This window comes from Vipera berus (assembly GCF_964194415.1).
Source record: "Vipera berus genome assembly, chromosome: 2".
Classification (NCBI taxonomy): domain Eukaryota; kingdom Metazoa; phylum Chordata; class Lepidosauria; order Squamata; family Viperidae; genus Vipera; species Vipera berus.
The window spans coordinates 170,420,610-170,443,732 of NC_138203.1; the positions used below are offsets into that span (position 1 = coordinate 170,420,610).

At 43.8% G+C, this 23,123-nt stretch overlaps 1 protein-coding gene across 2 annotated transcripts in view; it reads right to left on the reverse strand.

Annotated features, from left to right (window-relative positions):
* Positions 1-917: 917 nt before the first annotated feature.
* FBF1 (Fas binding factor 1) overlaps positions 918-23,123 on the reverse strand; it is a 37,181-nt gene continuing 14,975 nt past the window's right edge. Inside the window, exons 13-27 of one of the 2 annotated variants that reach the window (XM_081320410.1) lie at positions 22,263-22,321; positions 20,861-21,016; positions 18,512-18,612; positions 16,237-16,443; positions 15,921-16,028; positions 15,248-15,387; positions 13,694-13,812; positions 12,715-12,837; positions 9,680-9,865; positions 9,071-9,247; positions 8,155-8,292; positions 6,912-7,050; positions 2,891-3,021; positions 2,516-2,573; positions 918-1,774 (exon numbers count right to left, since the gene is read on the reverse strand). In XM_081320410.1, coding sequence (XP_081176536.1) covers positions 1,758-1,774; positions 2,516-2,573; positions 2,891-3,021; positions 6,912-7,050; positions 8,155-8,292; positions 9,071-9,247; positions 9,680-9,865; positions 12,715-12,837; positions 13,694-13,812; positions 15,248-15,387; positions 15,921-16,028; positions 16,237-16,443; positions 18,512-18,612; positions 20,861-21,016; positions 22,263-22,321 — 1,859 coding nt within the window. In that variant the 3' untranslated portion in view covers positions 918-1,757. Of the gene's footprint in view, positions 1,775-1,968; positions 2,574-2,890; positions 3,022-6,911; positions 7,051-8,154; positions 8,293-9,070; positions 9,248-9,679; positions 9,866-12,714; positions 12,838-13,693; positions 13,813-15,247; positions 15,388-15,920; positions 16,029-16,236; positions 16,444-18,511; positions 18,613-20,860; positions 21,017-22,262; positions 22,322-23,123 lie in introns of those variants that run through there. The other variant, XM_081320409.1, reaches the window with a different exon arrangement.

Consider the following 23,123-nt stretch of genomic DNA (forward strand, 5'->3'; position numbering starts at 1 on the left):
TTTAATCAACGCCCAGGCAGATGAAAAAAGCTGCAACATCATTAAGTGCAAATAATTCTATATGGTTGCTAAGGAATGTCTCAGCTATTTAAACAATTGAGCCCAAATCTCAGCAAACAGGAATTTTTATTTCTGTGCCTGAAAGTGTGATAAAAGCATCTCCCTTTTCTCAGATGCCTCAGCAATTTTTAATTGTTTGAGGACCCCCATCAATCTCTTGAGAATGGCAGTTTCCTGAATAAGATGCTCTGGAGTGATTTGGGCACTTGCTTGCTATATGGCCTATGGTTCCTGAGGTGTCCTGAGGTTCTACCACAGAAACACAAACCAAAATCTCCTCTGTTTCTTTGATGCAGACTATTTACTATTCCTATTTGCATGGTTCTTCAATCTTGACGCCCAAGGAGGCCATAATAAGGTGGAGTAGGGGTGAAGAGAAATGGTAAATTCCTCCTCCCTTATTTTCCCCACACCTCAACTCCCATAATCACCCACTGATTGATACACATAAGAACAGTTCTTGCATGTCTTGTCTCAATAATTCATCATTCAGTTCATCAGCAAATGCTTCTTGAAACTGGGCATAGCAAGATCAGTCCATCCCTCATATCTGGCATACAGTTAAAAATCCAATGTAGATTCATGAAGTCAGCACTTGCTCTACTTCAGTTTGTGCATCTCTTCATTTGCTATTGCTCTCCTAATCAGATTGTGAGATGCAAGTCAATCTTTGCAGGAAGTTCCGGTAATTATCCAGCAAAGTATCACAGCCTTCAATGAGACACACAGCTCTTTATTTCAGGAGACTTGGAACAAAGGTCACCCTGGAATGATCTACAGGAAATTCTGCTGGTTGATCTTCCGTAAACTTTCCAGGCTTCTCAGCATCAGCAAACTCCTATGAGTGAAGAAATATTAGTTGGGCTGAACTGCTTTTGATTGAAGTAAGCATTGTCACGAATATTTATTTATTTATTTATTTATTTAATTAAATATGCCAACTGAACCGTGGCATCATTCAGAGATATTTGTATATCCCCTTATTAATGTTGTAATAGTGCTTGGTGCTCTCTGAGCTTGGTTGTTTTCTTGCAGAAATTTCATTACCTAAACTAGGTAACATCATCAGAGTGGGTAATGAAATGTTTGTAAGAAAACAACCAACTCAGAGAACACCAAGGACCTCTCATTTCAACCCTGAGCTCAAATATTCTCCTTTATTGGTTGTAATAAGGCTTCAGTAAGTTGTTCTGCAGATAAAGGGGTGTCCTGAGAATGCCATCCCACAATCCAAGGCAAAGTTTGATGTTTCTCTGAATGTGTGGAGAAGTTTTGAAGATGGATGTCAGTCCCTCAAGATAGGGCAGATGAGGAAAGACATCACAAGGACTATTAGAATTCTTTTGTTGCAGGGTATAACAACAGAATGTCAAAAGCTTGAGTTTCCCACTAATTTGTCTAATAGTAAAGAGAATCAAGTCAGAGTTATCCTGCAGTTCTTTCTGAGACTGTCTTCTTTCCTGGGGCTAAATATTTAAATAAAGGTTCTTGCAGTGCTCCTTCACGGTTAAACTCCATACGTCTCTACACTCTGGATTGCCTACTCCAACCTGAATCAGCCTGACCTGCTAGATCATGTACGAAGAAAATCCTTGTAGTCCCATGATTCTGGGATAGGAGGGGAGTAGAAACCAGGAGACACTGCTTCTCAAGTCTTCTCAGTGGTAGTTGTAGTACTTTGGAGCAATCTCACTGTGTTACATTATGTGAGCTACTGAAAGGTATCACATTGTGGCAGGATATATATGCAATAAACAAATAAATTATTACAAGAGACAAAGGTGATGTGAAAATACATTGGGGATATGCAATGTGATCAAAGGCAGACCACTGCTCTGAAGGACCATTCTTCAAAGAGTTTCAGCCAAACACAAAACTGTTGATCTACCAATAGCGGTAGTGTAAGGAAACATTTAAAAATATTTATTTTACAAACTGTAAAGGTAAAGGTTCCCCTGCACATGCGTGCTAGTCGTTTCCGACTCTAGGGGCCGGTGCTCAACTCCGTTTCAAAGCCGAAGAGCCAGCGCTTGTCCGAGGACGTGTCCGTGGTCATGTGGCTGGCATGACTAGACGCCAAAGGCGCATGGAACGCCGTTACCTTCCCACCGTAGTGGTCCCTATTTTTCTACTTGCATTTTCACGTGCTTTCAAACTGCTAGGTTGGCAGAAGCTGGGACAAGTAACAGGCGCTCACTCTGTCACGCAGCACTCGGGTTTCAACCCGCCAAACTGCCGGCCTTCTGATCGACAAGCTCAGTGTCCTAACCCACTGAGCCACCGCGTCCCTGACAAACTGTAGCTCCTGCCAAAGTTGAATTTCGCAGTTATTTATATGCTTGATTTCAAGTCAGCCATTCAAAGTGTTAACAGTTTTATTTGGAGTAAGTGTGAATCTTGGCACAGCTATCTTTAGGACTGATCCTCTCTCATGCTGATTGAAAGGAAGTCTTACAGGAAGTTCTCTTCAAAGTTTCTAAAAAGAACTGCTCTTCTTCCAAGAAATCATGATCCTGTTAGAAAAAAACAAAAACAGGAATGAAAATGGAGAAAAGGTTCAAAAGTGAACCAAAAACATGTAAGCTTCATGACCAGGCATCAGAATTTCACTGTCCTTCCCATTTCCTTAACATGAAGTTTCATGCAAACTTTGAATTACACTGAGCTCTTCTTCAGATAATAATTTTACCCGAAAAAGAGTTAAATAAAATTAGATGAAATTAAAGGTAAAGAGAACAGTAATGTTGCATAACTGTAAAATTATAACCTCAGGACAGATGTTAATATTCTCAATTCATAGTAGACTGAAAGCTGGACAATGTAATCTTACTCGTTCAGCTGTAATTTTGTGCAGCACCAATTTGGCATATAAATCTGCTGGGTCTGGTCTTGGAAATCCTTGTGTAGCTCTGGTGTTTTCAGGGTTGACTTTAGGTGGAACAGTAACTGGAAGAGGCAAATCTGGGAAGAAAAACAAGTTAGATATGGTATTTAGATTTTAGATTTTATTAGATTTATATACTGCCCTTTCCCGAAGGACTCAGGGCGGTTTACAGGGCATTTTAAAATCATACCAATATAAAATACAAAGTTAAAAGAGAATTAAAAGATTAAATTATCCCTGAAAATAAAACCCCCTGAGACGTCGCAGTAGGATACCATGGTCGATGGTATCGAAAGCCGCTGAGAGATCTAATAGGACTAGGACAGAGGAGCAACCCCTGTCCCGAGCCCGCCAGAGATCGTTCACCAGCGCGACCAGTGCTGTCTCCGTGCTGTGCCCAGGCCTGAAACCCAATTGGTACGGGTCCAGATAATCAGTTTCCTCCAGGAACAGAGGAAGCTGATGTGCCACCACGCTCTCAACAACCTTCGCCAAAAAGCGAAGGTTGGAGACTGGACGATAGTTGTTTAAAACAGTTGGGTCCAGGGCAGGCTTTTTGAGGAGTGGTCTCACCACCGCCTCCTTCAAGGTGGCGGGGAAGACACCCTCCTTCAAAGAAGCAGTTATTACTGCCTGGAACCAGTCTCGTGTCCTCTCCCGAGCCGCATAAACCAGCCAGGAGGGGCACGGATGCAACAAACAAGTGGTGGAGTTCAGCCTCCCCATGATCCTGTCCACATCATCAGGGGAAACAGGATCGAACTCAGTCCAGATAACATGCTCAAGACCGTCCGATTCCTCTACGTCAGACTCCACCCAGTCAGACTCCAAACCGGCCCGGATCTGAGCAATTTTGTCCGTCAGATGATGACTAAACTCCTTGGCCCGTCCCTGTAAGGGATCCTCCCTCATCTCCTGGTTAAGAAGGGAGCGAGTCACCCTAAACAAGTCGGCCGGGCGATTATCTGCAGATGCGATGAGGGCGGCGAAGTAGTTAGCCCTCGCTGTCCTCATCGCAGCAAGATAAGACCTTATAAAGGTTCTTAACTGCAATTGGTCAGATTCGGAACGGCTGGACCTCCAACTGCTCTCTACACCCCGTCTCCGACGTTTCATCTCCCGGAGCTCTGCAGAAAACCATGGAGCCCAACGGGATCTGTGTCAGGTCAGAGGTCGCAAGGGTACAACACAGTTGAGTGCCTCAGTGCCCGCCCTTTCCCAGGCATCCACCAAGACATCAGCTGGGCTGTGAGTGAGGGCGATAGGTATAGACCCAAGCGCCATCTGGAACCGTTCAGGGTCCATTAGGTGCCTGGGGCGGAACCATCTAGTTGGTTCTGCCGCCCAGCAGTGGGGGGTGGCATAACGGAAGACCAGTCGTAGGAGATGATGGTCGGACCATGACAGGGGAGTAACAACCAGTAAACCCCCTCCCAAATCATCCAACCATTGTCCAGACAGGAACACCAGATCGAGAGTGTGACCCCCCATATGAGTCGGGCCTTGAATTACCTGAGTCAGGTCCATGGTCGTCATGGAGGCCATGAACTCCCGGGCTAGCTCCGATGACCCTCCCAGGGAAGGTAGGTTGAAGTCACCCAGCACTATGAGTCTGGGGAACTCCACCACCAACCCTGAGAGGGTGTCAAGCAGCTTGGGCAGAGCTGTTGCCACACAGCTGGGTGCCAGGTATGTAAGCAACAACCCCATCTGAACCCGAGAACCACATCTCAGGAGGAGGGACTCACTCCCACCAATCTGGACAATAGTGGTCTCCCGCGGACATAAAGTCTCCCTGATAACCACCGCCACCCCACCGCCCCTACCCTGAGCCCGTGGTTGGTGTAGCACACGGAAACCTGGGGGGCATAACTCAATCAGAGGGACTCCTCCCTCTGAGCCCAACCAGGTTTCCGTAATGCATGCCAGATCCGCGCATTCCTCCTCGATCAAGTCTCTAATGAGGGGAGCCTTACTGACAACGGACCTGGCATTAAGGTAAACCAGCCTGAGCTCAGGGGCCTGATCACCCTCACCCCCGGGCAAAAGGGTGCTAATCGGAGGGTCGGAGCGTGTCACCGCTTGCAAGCAGCGGGGGCGCGATCCCGGATGTCGATACGGCCCTCCGTGCACACATCTGCTGCCATTACCTATCGTTGTGGGGATTTGAAGCCCCACCCCAGTACACACAGAACCAGCAGCTTCTCCCCTCAACCCTATCCCACCGGGACCCGTCTTAGGCCCAGACTGAGTACTAATTAAAAATTCTCTCCCCATCCTATTATCCTTTCCCTTCCCTAATCCCTTAAAATACCCAGCTAAAAAATGTATCAGGGGCCTCTTAATGCGTTTCCACCAGAGGCCCCTAGTTAAGCCCAGCCACCTCTCGGGGTCCCAACAATTGGGCCCGTCATCAAGGGAAATGATGGAAAAGGAGGCTGATCGTATCCAGGAGGGGAAAGCCCCCCTGAGGGCATACAAGTCCGATCTGGAGTATTGTAGTCGAGCCATAAAATAATAATCATGTCCGTGTAAGCCGTTATTCACAAATGGGGACAGATGTTAATAAGATGTTAAAGTGTTAATTAAGATGGTAAAACATTTAATCCGGAACATGTCTTCATCCAGTAGTCTGCCGATTTGGCTCTGCTCTCACCTGAGCCGGTCCAGGCAAGAGCCCATGACTGTCCTCTCACTTAGCCATGAGATCCAGCCTGGGATGGATAAGGGCAGTATTGCTGGGTAAACAGGAATCTCCTCTGCTCGTCTCTCACACCAGCAGGGGGTTAGTAGCCAGTCCAGGGCCGTCCTCTCACCACGGTCCTGTCCCAGATGCTTGTATAGATCAGAGCTTTTCAACCTTTTCACCCATGGTACCACTTTTAGGATATGGCAACATCCGAGTACCACCAGTTGCCTAGCAAGGTGTCAAAAACTTGGTGACCAAAAAAAAAAAAGGAAAAAAGTGATGTACAGGTAGTCCTCGACTTACAACAGTTCGCTTAATGACTGTTCGAAGTTACAATGGCACTGAAAAAAGTGCCCCCCAAGCCACAGCCGAGCAAGACACCTGCCTGCCCAGCCGGCGGCGCTCTTCCTCCTGTCAGAGGTTTTCATTGTTGTGAGCATTTCTATTGAGGATTGGCAGTGGGGGTGGGGTGGGGGGTGTTTGGTTTCTATTCCCCCCCTATATGCTGGGTGGTTGCAGCAGGTTTTGGTCACTTCACATGACCCTGGGACACTGTGACCGTCATAAATATGAATCAATTGCCAAGCTTCTGAATGTAAATCACAAGACCCTGGAGATGCTGCAACATTCTAGCTGATCGACGCTTCTTCTGGGCTCAGCAGAAGTGCCACGATCAGCGCCGAGCTCCAGCTGGAGCCTGGTGCTGATCCTGGCACTTCCACTGAGCCTTGAAAAGCCCTGCAGCTCCAGCCATCTCTCGCTCAGGCTTGTGCAGTGCTGCCACCGGTTCAGCTCATTCCCCTCCCCTGCTACCACTTTTCTACGATGATCATGTACCACTTGCCAGGTGCCAATGTACCACAGGTGTACCCGTACCACTGGTTGAAAAGCCCTGGTATAGATCAAAGGGGCAATGGAACAATGAAACAAGTTGTGGAACTCTGTTTCTTTTTATTTTGCTCTTTCGTTACTTTTAAAAAAAATATAATGAAGCAACATTTAACTAAATTTTTCCTATCAGCTTACTGTCAGACACTCCTCTGTATTTTGAGGGCCAGTGTTACGGAGTGCCAGGATCACTTTGTGTGGAAGAAACTCAAATCTGTGCTCCAAGATCTACTATTTAAATAATACATGAATTAATGCCCTCTGTCCTTTCAGTTAAAGTCATTTACATATTAAAGCACTTGAAAATACAGAGACTGGAATTTTATCCTTTTCCTTTATTTTGCCTACCAAGAATGCCCACCCACCCCAAATGGCTCTGCAGGTACTTACAATGTACACTGGAGATTATTTTGTCAGGAGTTCCTGGTAATGGCACCTGAGGCATGTTATGAAATGCCCGTGGGTTGCTTGGAAGTTCCATCCGGAGCTGTTCAAGCTGCCTTCTCTGATGCGACAAACTGAGGCGGTCCTGACTCATTGCGAAGGAAGAAAAATATTGTAGCAGTAAATACTGATGTATCATACCTCAACCATCTCAGGCTGAGCAGACCATTTTTAAATTTGTCATAATTTCCTAGATTATCAAAATAGACTGAAATCTTCCAATTTGGGAAGAGCTCTGGAGTCCACTCTTGCTCAAGGACAATTTATTCAGATGTGCAAGATGGTCCATTTTGGAAAGCTGCAGTGTGACCAGCAGCATCTATACTTCTGAAACCTTAAGCCCTTTTTGGTGAGATTATGTTTCAGACTGTGAACTAGAAGTTATTAAAAGCTACCGCTCTTTGCGCTGATGATCTATTGACTTTCTAGGCAGTTTAAGAGGCTGGTATCAACTATTAAAACCCATCATAACTTGAGACCAGGTATATATGGTGTCTTCTGTTTGCTATTCATCACTTCTAATTTTGGGAGGAAGCCTTCTGATCTCACCTTACTTCTCTAAGCATTCAGAGTTCCACAGAACGTAAATTATGTGATATACTTGTAATAATTCAGGTACACATTTTTTTTAATAAAAGCATTTGGAGGACACCTCAACTCCATTCTGATGACAGCACACCTGTTAAAACTGGAGGCAAATTAATTTGTGAAGTAAGAAAAGGATTTTAAAAATACTGTGCCTATATACCTCTTAAATCTAGGCATACTGTTGCTTATCTTGATTTCATGCAGGCTACAATTTTACAACGAGCTGATCTGTTTTATTATTATTTTATTAAATTAATTTATATAGCCATGCAACTGAAATGCAACACAAACTAAAACAGCGCGAACTATTTCCATTCAATAAAACTAGATTATCTGATTTTTGTACTCTGAGGCACACATGTCAATATTTGGATATCCTTTATTTTCAAACATTGGTTTAATATGCTAATTGTATTTTTAATTGTTTTTAAGTATTTGGTCATCTAAAAGAAGCCTTAATAAAGGTTGCTCTACTTTAAAAATTTCTTCTCTTAGATGACCAGATAAATAATAGCAGAATTAAAAATTAAAAAAAACATTAATAAATAGTAAAAACATAGTACATAGGAACAAGACATTTCCCTAGGTTAGGAAAGATGACCTGATGCAAATGTTCCTCCTGCTGTCTGAGCCGTTCCATTTGCTGCTGCAAAGTCTGGAGTCTGGCCTGATGTTCATATTCCACCTTCTTTGCCTCCATCAGGGCTTTCTCTCCTTCTTCGTACTTGTGGGAGGATAGCTTTACGGCATAAGGAGGAAGACTCAGGATTTGATCTCAGCTACAGTCTTAAAACTTGTTTCTGCCTTAGAATTTAACCCGATATAATTGCATTCACGCAGTATGCTAAATAATTGATCACTTGTGGTTTGGTGTGTGCTATATAGCCACACAGAATTGCTTAACTGAGTATGAACCTGCCATTATTTATTTATTTATTTATTTATTTATTTTAATTCTATTTATATCCCGCCCTTCTCCGAAGACTCAGGGCGGCTTACAAGCTTAGCAGTAGCCTTCATTCTATGTATATGCCTGCTTATTAGGGCTTTCACACCCACCCCAAGCGGCATTATTACAAAGTCAGCTTAATTGCCCCCAACAATCTGGGTCCTCATTTTACCTACCTCGGAAGGATGGAAGGCTGAGTCAACCTTGAGCCTGGTGGGATGCGAACCTGCACTAATTGCAGGCAGCTGGTGTTACTTAAGGAGGCATCAGCCCACTGCTCCACCAAGGCTCTATTATGTATTAGTCTACAAATTATTTTTAAAAATGGAGCTGGAATGTAAGAAACCGGCGGCAAGTTGTGACCGGAGGAGCATGTTACATATTCTTTAAAGACTTTCTGCTGCCCAAGGGCTTTTTTTGGCTTCTGTGACACAGTCCAGCCTTCTTTTATCTGATACCATCCAGAAGTGCCAGGATATGAAATTTCCAGGATATCTAGTCTAGACTTTATTCAGTTATATCAGCTTTTCTACCTTGAATAGCAGATGTAGAAAGGCAGTTTCTCTACCTTGCTCATGCTATTGATTTCGTCTGCCCTCTGTTTGACATGCAAAGCTGCAGCATTAACTCTTTCCTTCTCCAGTCTCAGCTCCTGCTTCTCCTGCTCTAGAAGCTCTCGATCCCTCACCAGCTGCTCCTCCCTGGTCCTCAACTCACTGGATTTGATCTTCAGGTCTGCTTGTTCCTAAGAGGAGGAGGGGGAAAAGTAGTCTTACAGATTTGCTATTTTATATTTCTGTTTTTAATTCTATATTTAATTCACCTACTGTATATCAGGGGTAGGCAACCTTGGCTCTTTTATGACTCGTGGACTTCAACTCCCAGAATTCCTGAGTCAGCATGGCTGACTCAGGAATTCTGGGAGTTGAAGTCCACGAGTCATAAAAGAGCCAAGGTTGCCTATCCCTGACCTACATCATATAAGAAAAGGTCTTTTTTGAGAATTGACCTTTTTACTTAACCCTTTGTTTCCATTTCCATGTCAATACAAATCATAAATGGTTATAACTGCAATCTAACCACTGGTTCAGTGACCAGATATTCTTCTAGACTCTTCCCAGATTGCCCAGTAAAAAGACAGCCAAGAACTAAAAGAACCAAGACTCTAGCCCTTTACCTTTGCTAGGCTCATGATGGCCCCTTCTCTCTGGGAGTCAATTTGCAGAGCCCGGTCAACCTCCCGCTCTGAGCGTTCTTTGCTCAGCCTCTGTTGGATGTGCAGCTCTGACCATTCTGCCGCCAGTTTACGGCGCTCCTCGGCACATTTCTGCATGACTGCTTTCTGTTCCTCAAGCAAAGCATTCTGGGAACAAGGAACAGGAAGACAAGGAAATCAGTGTTGTTTTGACAGCACTAAAAGGAAAATCAAAGCAAACATCATAGAATCATAAGGCTGGATGGACCTTCTACTCCAGGGGTCCCCAACCCCCGGTGCATGGACCGAAAACCGGGCTGCGGCATGCCAGAAACTGGGCTGTGCAAACAAGCAGGGCCTCATCTGGGATGCAGGCAGCACACAAAACCACGCCCCTTCTGGTCTGTGGAAAAGCCTCTCTCCATGGAACCAGTCCCGGGTGCCCAAAAGGTTGGAGGCTGCTGTTCTAGTCCAACCCCCTGCTGAAAGGCAGAAGTCGTTATTCCATTCTGGACAAATGGTTGTCCAAAGTTTTTCCAAAACCCCCCAGCAATGGAGCATTATTGCAGGAAGCAAGCCATTTCACTAACTAATAGTTCTCACTGTCAGCAAATTTATCCTAATTTCCACATTGGATCTCCCTCTGATTAGCTTTCTCCCATTGCTTCTTATCCTGACCTAAGGTGCTATGGAGAATAAATCAACCCCCTCTTCCCATGGGCAGCTCACCATAGGCTTGTTATAGCCACTTTAAAAAGATTGTTGGTCTTCTTCAGACATGTCAAACTCGCGATGTCACGTGATATCCCGCAAAGTATCAGGACGGTTTTGCCATTGCCGGCAATGGGATGGGCGCGGCTTTTGCATGGCGCATCCGACCCATGGGCCGGCAGTTTGACACCACTGCTTTACTTGGTTTAGTTGATATATCTTGAATTTTTCCTCATAGTGCCTTTGAAAGCAAAGTACTTTTTTGTCCTTGAAACAGAATAAGAATTCTATTTGAAATCTTCTCTGCTTCCATTATAAAATGTCTCTTATAAGTGGAGGAATAGCTAAAATATAAATGGAAGTACATGGAAACATAGCTATTGCTCTTTTGAGTTCCTGTACAGAATATATGTGTTTACAATATGGTTACAGATGGATGGATTCTAGTATTATAAAGCATTATAAAAGTTATTGTAGAATTAGTCAGTTTTTCCTTATGCAGTAAAAGCAATTAAGAAAAAATCAGAAAAGCAGTGAGGAAAATACAGTTGCAAGAAAAAGTATGTGAACTCTTTGGGATTACGTGGAGTTTTGCATGAATTGACCATAAAATGCGCTCTAAACGTCATGTAAGTCACAATAATAGAAAAACACAGTCTGCTTAAAATAATACTACACAAACATTAGCTGTTGTCATGTTTTAATTGAACATAAGATGGAAACATTAACAGTGCAGGGTGAAAAAAGTATGTGAACCTTTGGACTTAATAACAGGTTGACCCTCCTTTGGCAGCAATAACCTCAACCAAACGTTTCCTGTAGTTGCAGATCAGACCTGCACAACGATCTGGAGTAATTTTGGACCACTCCTCTGCACAAAACTGTTTCAGTGTAGCAATATTCTTGGGATGTCTGGTGTGAATCGCTCTCTTAAGGTCATGCCACAGCATTTCAATCGGGTTGAGGTCAGGACTCTAACTGGGCCACTCCAGAAGGCCTATTCTGTTCTGTTGAAGCCATTATTTTGTTGAATTACTTGTATGCTGTGGGTCATTGTCCTGTTGCATCACCCATCCTCTGCGGAGCTTCAGTTGGCGGACAGATGGTCGTACGTTTTCCTGCAAAATGTCCTGATAAACTCTGGAATTCATTTTCCCATCAATGACAACAATCCGTCCAGGCCCTGAGGCAGCAAAGCAGCCCCAAACCATGATGCTCCCTCCGCCATGTTTTACAGTGGGGATAAGGTTTTGATGTTGGTGTGCTGTGCCTTTTTTTCTCCACACATAGTGTTGTGTGTTTTTCCCAAACAACTCAATTTTGGTTTCATCTGTCCACAGTATATTTTGCCAGTAGTGCTGTGGAACATCCAGGTTCTCTTTTGCAAACTTCAAACGTGCTGCAATATTTTTTTTTGGACAGCAATGGCTTCCTCCGTGGTGTCCTCCCATGTATTCCATTCTTGTTTAATGTTTTCCTTATTGTAGATGTGTCAACAAAAATGTTAGCATGTGCCAGAGATTTCTGTAGGTCTTTAGCTGACACTCTAGGATTCTTCTTTACCTCATTAAGCATTATGCGCTGTGCTCTTGCAGTCATTTTTACAGGACGACCACGCCTAGGGAGAGTAGCAACAGTGCTAAACTTTCTCCATTTGTAGACAGTCTGTCTTACCGTGCACACATGAACATCAAGGCTTTTGGAGATACTTTTGTAACCCTTTCCAGCTTCATGCAAATCAACAATTCTTGATTGTAGGTCTTCTGAGAGCTCTTTTCTGCGAGGCATGGTTCACATCAGACAGTGCTTCTTGAGACCAGTAAACCCAAAACAGGTGTGTGTTTTTAAAGGGCAGGACAGCTGTCAGCAACACATCCAATATCATCACACTGGTTGGCGTCAAGGTTGGCTCACTCCTGGCTCCAATTAGCTCTTGGAGAAGTCATTAGGCTAGGGGTTCACATACTTTTTCCACCCTGCACTGTGAATGTTTCCATCTTATGTTCAATTAAAACATGATAACAGCTAATGTTTGTGTAGTATTATTTTAAGCAGACGGTGTTTTTCTATTGTTGTGACTTACATGACGTTTAGAGCGCATTTTATGGCCAATTCATGCAAAACTCCACATAATCCCAAAGGGTTCACATACTTTTCTTTGCAACTGTATAGGAGAATAAAAAGTAGATGAGATCATCAGATTCCTCCTTTTAGTATAATTCAGTAAATGGCATATACCCAGTTGCATTTAGTCCTCACTTCACCACATGCTCATTAATCACTCAAACAACACGAGCACTTCTAACCTTTGCCCTCTCTAACTCTTCCCTCTCCATGGTTAGTTGCTGGGTCATGACTCTTCTCTGTTCCTCGAGTGAGTGCTGCAAAGATTCCACTTTGGCTTGTTCAGTGGTGACCCTCCAACGTTCCTAAGGCAGAAGAAGACACTCATCAGCTCCTGAAAGGCTTAATCCACCTCCAAGCAAGATAGCTTGTGAAACAAGTAGGAAAGGCAAGCACAATTAGGCTAAGTCACCCCAAACCCAACTGGGATTTCCTTTTGAAGCCCTTCTGTGTCACAGAGGCAGTACTTATCCAAAAGAGAAACATTTCCTATGTGTCTAATTAATTGTTCTGAATTAGCTCCAGTCTAAATTTATTCTGCTACTGGAAACACCATTTAAAACTGCAAGATATACTGTTTAAACCCAGCATGTGCAATTGAGAAAATCTGTTTATATGGATGTTAGGAGTCGAAAACAACTTGATGACCTGTAATAATATTAATAATAAAAAAACCTTGACCTTAATACTAAGAAGATAACCTTCCTTATCAATGTTCTCTTGGTCAAGAGTAACATTAGCTTGCACAGTCTGGGCAGATCTGCAAACACCAGTGTTCCCAATACACAAACGTAGCTGCACGTCATCTATCCTTTCCCTATATTGATCTTCCCAGGAAGTATTCAGATTCCCTGACTGAGGGGAAGAGACCTGCCAGTCCTTAGAGAGAAATTTCACTTTACCTAATTCCATTCTGACTCTTATCTTGAAGGGACAGTGACCAGATATGGCAACTAGTCAATATGGAAACCCATTAAGATCTCTGTCACAGTAAATATTAAAAAAATTGAAATGCTAAGTCTGAGCAGTCCTAAAAGTTTCCTTCAATGCATATGTTATTTGGGGAATGAAAATATACATCCCCTTTTTCTCTCTCTTCCAACTCAATTCTCACATTCTCACCACCGATACCAACCATGAGTCGGTTTAGCACCAGCTCACCTGTTCCAAAAGCCGGGTTTGCTCGTTTAGCCTGGCCTCCATCTTAGAAATAACCTCTTGTAGCCGGCCTCGTTCACCTTCCATGTCTCTCTGCTGCCGGTTCAAAGAGTCTTGCAAAACTGTCAGATTAGGACAAGGAAAGAAGTAGTACCATTTTTCAGCCACAGGGGGTAGTAGGCAGAACTTTTTTTTTTTGGATCAAACTCAAAATTGCCCAATTTTTGAAGTAAGACATCTGCACTGATTTTCAAAAAAGTTGTCACGATCATCTGTGGAGGCTAGACAAAACATGAGGCATTTCTAGAGAATAGCCCTTATCCTACCCTACCCTACCCTACCCCAACCTTCTTAACCCATAATACCCCTACGCTACTCCAGTCAAAACAACTTAGTAAGATTTTTTTTAAAAAGGTTAAATGTAGTTCTTCATTTTGCCACTAGATGGCACCAGAAGTCCATTCCCACCAAACTTTAAAAAGTTAAAATGCAATGGTTTCCAAACAAGGAATAATTTAAAAAAAAAAGGTTTATAAATGCAAGTTTCCCAAATTATCCTTCTTTTTTCCCCTCAATTAACTTCACAATATTAAGTCAGTTTTAATTTCCCCAAAGCTTAAACCGCCGCTTATAGTCCAGGAGGGAGGGGTAGAGCAAAAAATCCCCCCCTCCCTAAAGCTTGTGGATTTCTTGCTTTTGAGTGCTTTTTTCCAGAAGCAGTATTTTTTGCTTGTAGAAAGGTAAGGAGAGTACTCTCACCCGGATCAGCTGTTTTGCTTTCCGCTTGTTAGTATTCGTTGTCTCCAACGAGCAGCTGCTTCTGGCTGACCACATGGGTGCAGTCAGCCTTTTTTGCTGCCGATCCCGAGAGCTACTTTGGATCAAGCGAGTCAGCTACTGCTGGCCCGCAATCTACAAAGTTTCGCGCTTTGGCCAGTCGCCTCTACGGGACAACTTTCGGTCCTATTGGACCCCCCCCAGCTGATAGAAATCGGGCTTGGGGAATGGAGCTTTATTCCCCTTGCAGTGATGTCATCTTACTAAAAAGGTGGCCTCATCCCTTCAAAAGAAGAATGGATGACCAAGATGTGGAAAGATTCTTCAGTGTTTGGAATAACTTGATAGCTTAAAAGCAAATCTGACACAAGTTTCAACTCAGACTGGACACGACTCTTAAAACTACAATTTAATATATGGATTGGCACCACACCCAAAATTTGGGTTTGTTTATGCATTATATAGATTAGATTTTTAGTAATGTGAACTGAATTTACTGCGCTCTGTAATTACTGCACCATGAATTTACTGCACCATTTGGTGATTTATATTCTGCTGCTCCATTTCCTGCTTAAATTTAAAACTATTTACAACTAAGTAATGGCATATTAAAACACTATAACCTAGTCTATGACATTCAAAAATCCATCATTTATCTACAATACAGACAATAAATATTTTCTTTTGTATTGCAATTACATGATGGAAGTAGGCTGTCCAAGAACAGGTTTTATTCTAGAGCAAGTTGTATGTGGGTCCCAAGCATCAAAAGGCACATACCTCTAAGCCGTTCATCTCTTTGGCGAGCTCCCATCTCAAGACCTTGGTTGGTAGTATGGTGAGTGGCTTCCACCTTACTGGCAAGATCATTCAGGTTGCTGGAGAACTTCTCCATTTGGTCTATAATGCCATTCAAAGACCTGCAAGAGACAACCAGACAATCATTTCCATGTTTTTTTTACTGACTTCTTATAACAAAAGATGGAAATCTAAAGTTACCTTCAACATTAATAAGATGTATACATTATTTTATTCCACTGGATATGGACCAAATCCCTACTGGTGACCTGGACTCATACATGACTCTATTTTTGAGCTGTAGGCCTCTGCATTTTAGTGATTCATCTATCTGCAGTTTTCTGTATCCAAGTTGCCCATATGGCATTTCTGGCCATTGTTGCCAGACTATTAATTTGAATCCCTTTTAATACAGCCTTAAAACTCTAGTATTTTGCTCAGACCTCTAATATGGACTGCACATGTCCGTGGATGGAGCTATGGGCACACCTCATCCTTTTTCTTTCATAGCAGCACTGTAAACCAGAGAAGCGAACTGTGGAGTTGATTCTGCTTACCAAATGTGCTTTGACTACTCAGTACAGCTATTTATGCTGCTTACTACTGAATAAAAGTTCCAATGCTCTAATTCTTTAGGGCAATTAGCTCCTGCTACCTGGTGTAAGAAGTGGCACTGGTCACTGCATCAATCTCCTGAGTCTTCAGTTGTTTCAACCGTTGTAATTGCTCTCCATGATCCTTGCGCATTTCCAGGATGGACATACTGCAAAAGTCAAAAGGGCCATAAAAAAAAGAAAACATTGTTTCTCAATTTATTTCAGTATGTACACAAAGCTTGCCTACATCTGTGGAGAGTCGGCTTCAGATCTGTCAAACAAAACAAGCTTACATGTTTGACTTATGCTTCTGAAAAGCACCATCAGTTTCAAAGTCTAAGAAAATTTCTTTCATCAACTTCCCCACAATGTTACCGCTGAAGCTCCTGTAGGCGATCAATTTCCTTGGCCTTTTCCTGCTCTAGCTCGGTCAGTCGACGCTGATGCTGGGCTAACATCTCTGATTTCGCCTGCTCTGCGCCCTGACAGCGAGACAGATATTGTGCAGCCAACTCTTGATTTTCTTGCCGGAGACGATCCTCACGCTGACGATACGAGTCCTCAACCACCTTCACACGGTTCCTAGCTCCCCAGTTGGCAGAGTTGGGGAGAGGGGAAGAATGCAACATATTTTTTGGGCAGCCGGGAATATTTTCTGATTATCATATCTACAGGTAAAAGCAGCTGGTATGATCTAGGAGCTGGTTTCATTTTTGAAAACTGTGCTCTTCATGTTAGTTTACATTTGTGTTTCCCTTGCCCTTCCCAAAAGTGGTATTATCTAAACATATGTAAACCACAATTTCTTTGCCTAAGCTAGCAGAAAATTTCAGGAATTGAGCCTGAATAGATTAAGATGGTACCAGGTTGGAAAATGAAGATAAAGAGAGTAAAAGAAATAACTTTTTATGTATATTTTATGTATATTTTATCTGCTGCTGTTTCTCTCTTAATGCTGTAGTTTTACAAATTTTCATGTTAGCTTTTCCACTTGCTCCAAAATACCCATGCTGTTTGGAAACAACAATGAAAGGATATAATTAAAGCATTTCAATAAAGAACCCTGATCCTAGGAAATAAGACGCAGACAGAATTCCCTAAATACCCCTGAGAATTTGGAAGCAGGAATCCAGATCAATATAACCTTAGCCGAGTCAGATAATACTGAAATTCAGAGTATTATTATTATTATTATTATTATTTTGTGCTTAGATTGTAAGCCGCCCTGAGTCTTCGGAGAAGGGCGGGATATAAATGGGATTAAAAAAAACATGCCGCCCTTCTCCCTAAGGACTCAGGGCGGCTCACAACAATAAAAAACTAAAAAACATAGAATACAAAGATTAAAAAAGAATTAAACAAAACAAAGAAATAAAGGACAATTTAAGCCGATAAAAACCAAATTTAAAAACCATGATCAGTCCAGGCCTGCTTGTTGGAACAGCCATGTCTTGAGGTCACGGCAGAAGGATCGAAGATCAGGGGCCGTCTGCAGTTCCGGAGGCAGTTCATTCCAGATGGTCGGCGCGCCCACAGAGAAAGCTCTCCCCCTGGGGGTTGCCAGCCGGCATTGCCTGGCTGACGGAACCCTGAGGAGGCCGACTCTGTGGGAGCGAACCGGGCGATGGGAGGCTGACATTGGCAGCAGGTGGTCTCGCAAGTACCCCGGGCCTAAGCCATGTAGGGCTTTAAAGGTAATTGCCAGCACCTTGAATCGCACCCGGAGGGCAACTGGAAGCCAATGCAGCTCGCGCAGGAGTGGTGTAACATGGGAGTATCTCGATAAGCACCCACGCGGCCACATTTTGCACCAGTTGAAGCCTCCGGGTGCACTTCAAGGGCAGCCCAATGTAGAGAGCATTGCAGTAATCCAGGCGAGAAGTGACAAGGGCGTGGGTGACCGTGCATAGGGCATTTCGGTCCAAAAAGGGGCACAACTGGCGCACCAGGCGAACCTGTGCAAAGGCCCCCCCTGGTCACAGCAGTTAGATGATCCTCCAAATTAAGCCGTGAATCCAGGAGGACACCCAAGTTGCAGGCCCTTTCTGAGGAGGGCAATAGCTCCCCCCCATCAAAAGAGATGGAACATGTTGGACAATATGAGATGCCGGTATCCACAGCCACTCGGTCTTGGAGGAGTTTAGCCTGAGCCTGTTCCTTCCCATCCAGACCCGCACTGCCTCCAGGCACTGGGACATCACGTCAAGGGCATCACTGGGTTGGCTCAGGGTGGAGATAAACAACTGGGTATCATCGGCATATTGGTGATATCTCACCCCAAAGCCACGGATGATCTCACCCAGCGGCTTCATATAGATGTTAAAAAGGAGGGGGGAGAGAACCGACCCCTGGGGTACCCCACAAGAAAGGGGCCTCGGGGTAGATCTCTGCCCCCCCTGCCACTATGAACGGCCGAAGAGGTAGGAGAACCACCGTAAAACAGTGCCTCCCACTCCCAACGCCTCGAGCCATCGCAGCAGGATACCATGGTCGATGGTATCAAAAGCCGCTGAGAGGTCAAGTAGGACCAGGACAGAGGAGCAACCCCTGTTCCGGGTCCGCCAGTGATCATCTACCAGTGCAACCAATGCCATTTCTGTGCTGTAACCTGGTCTGAAACCGGAACCTCCAGTGGTTCCCCTATTTCTACCTGTGTGCATTCTCAATAAGTTCCAAGTCCTCCTGGTGACTCTGTTGCAGACTTTCCAGCAAGAGTTTGTGCTGATTCTTCTCCAGTTCAAGTCGCCTTACCTGAAATGTTTTTTTTAAATAAAGTTATTTTTAAAGGGAAAGAAGGAAGGAAGGAAGGAAGGAAGGAAGGAAGGAAGGAAGGAAGGAAGGAAGGAAGGAAGGAAGGAAGGAAGGAAGGTCACAATGTGGAATAAACACAATTGTAGTATAACATATTCTTGATAAGAACTGTGAAAAGAGGAGGCGGCAAAACCTGTTCCCTACCTAATCCCGAAGGTGCTTTTTCATGAGGCAAGTGAACTTTCTTGTTTTTCTTTGGAGACATTTCACTTCTCATCCACTCCCAAACCCCTACTATTTATTTCCCAGCCAGGGAGAGGCTGGCTAGCGTCTACTTCTTCTTTTTCCTGAAAGCCAACTTGCCTTCCGTTTCTCTCTTCTCCTCTCTATGTGTGTGCGCATCTGGGACGGGCCCCATCTCTTCCTCCCCTTCACTCAGCTCAGGCCCCAAAGACAACTGCCTCTATGCCTGGGAGCAGACAGAGGGCCCCGGCTCTGCATCTGCCTCTGATTCTGATTCCTTTTCAGAGCCTTCCAAAGGCTCCGAAGTTGACCCAGGCTCCCCCTCCCGCTCCCTCTCCTCGTCTGACTCTGCTGCTACCTCTGCTGGCAGCTGACAGACCACTATTTAATTTTATTTTAACCTGTATATATTGTACTGTTTTAATTTGCCCTGTAAACCGCCCTGAGTCCCTCGGGAAAAGGGAAGTATATAAATCGAAATAAATAAATAAATAAATAAACATGGGTGTGGAGCCATTTTGGAACTGCTGAAAGGACTGTGTTGTGGACTGGAGATGGATGATGTCATATCCCTCCTCTGTTGACAGAGGGCTGTTCAATTTTGACATAAATGGCCTCTTTGACCCCTCTTTCAAACCAGCGGTCCTTTCTGTCCAAAATGTGGACTTTCCACTTTTCGAAAGAGTGGCCTTTGTCTTTTAAATGTAGATGGACTGCTTGTCCTCATGTGTTTGTTCTCATTTAAAAGATAAAGGCCACTCTTTCGAAGACAGCAAAGCCCACATTTTGGACAGAGGACTGTGGGTTTGAAAGAGGGGTCAAAGAGGCCATCTATGTCAAAACTGAACAGCCCTCTCTCAAAAGGGATACAACATCATCTATCCCAGTTTACAACACAGTCCTTTCAGCAGTTCAAAGAAGGCTCCACACCCATTTGCACTACTCAGGTGACCCTGATGACATAAATAAACCTCCAGGTGGCCTCAACAATTCTCTAAAAGAATGCAAATGACCAGCTGTCTGCAAGGAGTATAAATCCTTCCATTCATTCCCCACATCCAGTTAGAGCTGAAGAAGCTTCTTGGATGAGAAGTGAAACGTCTTGAAAGAAAAATAAGACAGTCCAGTTGCCTCGTGGAAAAGCACCATTAGGATAACTATGACCTGGATGACTGAGAATCTCCATAGACATTTCCCTACCATATCATTCTAAGGGATGTAATTAAAATCTCTTCTTGCAGACAAGTGTGAGATATGTATATGCGTAGATACTTGAAAAAAGAGGACGCTAAGCTTGTCGATCAGAAGGTCGGCAGTTTGGCAGGTCGAATCCCGAGTGCCAAGTAACAGAGTGAGCGCATGTTACTCGTCCCAGCTTCTGCCAACCTAGCAGTTCAAAAGCACGTAAAAATGCAAGTAGAAAAATAGGGACCACTATGGTGGGAAGGTAACAGCGTTCTGTGCGCCTTTGGCGTCTAGTCATGCCGGCCACATGACCACGGAGACTTCTTCGGAGAAGCGCTGGCTCTTTGGCTTTGAAACAAAGATGAGCACCGACCCCTAGAGTCGGAAACGACTAGCACGCATGTGCGGGGGAACCTTTACCTTTACGTAGTTGTGACCATGCATAGCATTATGGTTATGGAGGCATACGTGAGAATGGAAGTCTGGTTGTAGGAAGAATGTGGTATGTGTGCATGAGAGTCCTGTCCTTGCTCTCTATTACTCTTAACTATTGGAAGAGCTTCTCAATTATAGGTCTAGTCCTTTATCAAACCAAATAAAATAGAACTAAGGAGAAATTTCCTGACAGTCAGAACAATTAATCAGTGGAACAACCTGCCTCCAGAAGTTGTGAATGCTCCAACACTGGAAGTTTTTAAGAAGAGACTGGACAACAATTTGTCTGAAATGGTATAGGGTTTTCTGCTTGAGGAGAGGGTTGGTAGAAAACCTCCAAGGTCCCTTCAAGTCTCTTACTCTGTTATTTGCACAATGCCCTTACCTGAATTTCAAGCTCAGTGAGGCGAGTCTGGGCACTCAGAAGCTCAGCCTGATAGGTTTCCAGGGTCTCTCGGAACTGCACCTGCACTCCTGCCATTCTTTTTTCATAGTCAGCATTATTAGCTGAGCTCAGGAGATGGGGCTCCGAGATCAGAGCCTAAGAAAGAATGAAGAATGTCATAGCTTTAAATAGCCAGCGTACTTTTTAAAAGATATGCGTCCTTCTCCATTCAGCTTTATCAATTACCAATTTCATAAAGGTTTCTGGAAAATCTGAAAACTTGCACAAAGTTCTTTACTCATTTCACGGGTTTTAATAAAGGGAAGTTGGCTGTGGCGTCTTGGGTACCAAGTGCTATGATACCTTTTTATAAGCAACGTAAGTACTTCAAGACCATAAACTGAAGGGCTGTATAGTATTGCGCATTCACAAGCAAAACAGTGAATGGGTCTGCAGCTTTAAACCTAGTGCACCTTTGTCCACACCTGTAGCTGCTTGGGTACTGGCTTGATGCAGGTGCTGGCTTAATGTGAGTACCTATCATTCCAAAGCACCTTTCTGCCCACTAATCCACAGAGCTGTGCATCCTAAATAAACATACACAGCAGTAAATCTTCATCTACATCAGGGGTGTCAAACTCAATTTCATTGAGGGCCGCATCAGCATTGCGGTTGCCCTCAGGGGGCTGGGTGGGTATGGCCTGGGTGGGCGTGGCCTACTGGGTGGGCGTGGCTAGAGTGCATATGGCCTACTGGGTGGGCGTGGCCAGCTCTACATCGTTGGCATCAAGGGTGCCTATGGGGGCCTGGGCAGGAGTGGGACAGATCTGAGGGTCTCTGGCAGGAGGAGGGTCTCTGGGCCAGGGCCAAGGCAGTGGGGGCCGTTCCCTCACTCTTTCCAGGATGGCTTTGGGGGCCGCATGAAACCACTTCGCGGGCCGGATCCGGCCCCCGGGCCTTGTGTTTGACATGTCTGATCTACATAAAACAGTTCAAGTAGTGAATTATACGAGAAAAATAGGAATTCCTTTTCCTGGATACATATAATCACCACAGGTAGATTACTGTGTGAAATTATTTCAGTCAGGAAGCTACGAAAGTTCTCACTGGGCTAGAAAAAAAATTGAGAGCATTTATTAATACAAACATATGCTTCAACTGATTCTTATAAGTGGAAGAGGAAAAAAAAACCACCCCTTTTAAGTTATTATTTGGACTCTGGACAAATGTTTCTTCTTCAACATAGGCAAAAAAAAGAAAAAGAAAAAAAAGAATGAATTCACAAAGTCCAGGCAGCACCATTATCTACCTGCTCCAGATAACCAGATGCTAAATAGATATATTAATTTATCATTCCTGCTGATATTCCTTATTTAAAATGAGTGTATTACTCCACACCCACCTGGGAATGAATAGGAACCTTAGGGGTTTCTTGATGTCCTTGCCAAAAAGTTGCAGATGCTGAAATCCAAGACACAAAAAAATCAGCTGTGGTAACCAATTTAGGTTTCCCATTTCAGAGAAGAAGGGAGAAAATATTGATCTTAAGTGCCCATAATACCCACTGTTATTTCTCAGATTTAAGAACTAAGACTCTGTAGTCACCTGTGGACTTCATACTATTTCCTGCAGTTCCTGCATAGCAACCACTGTGTCTGGTATCCTGTAATTGACTTGCATTTTGGGATTAACACCTAAAAGAGAGGCTGCTTTGACAAGCTAGCTAGCTCTTCCTGTTTACTGTTGCAAAATTGTGAGATAACAGCTTTGCTAAAAGTGGAGCCAATAGTGCAGCTCTTTGTAATTCCTCCCTGGATAAGGAAAAGATTTAAGATCGCCCACAGGTTTTCTAGACGGTTGCACCTTGCAAGGAGAATGCAAGACTGTACTCCGAGGCAGCTTTAGAGTTCTGGGAGTTGAGGGAATAGACATTCAGCCATCAAAAAGACACTGGATTAACGTACTTATTTTCTAATCACCTTTGGAAATTGCTTGTTAATTGCTTTTTAGCTATTAGGAATCTTGGCAACATCAAGTCTGAGAACACTGAAGGAATCTTCAATCCTTAGCAAAACAAGCTTTAAGTACAAGTTTAAGGACTGGTTGTTGTTTTTTTAATAAATAGCAAAAGGTTGAATAGAACTTTGTTTTTGGAAAGTTATAAATAGACTAAAAATACAGATGGATTTCATTTTGGATTTAATTAATAATAAAGTTGGAAGGGATCTTGGAGGTCATCTAGTCCAGGGCTTTTCAACCTTTT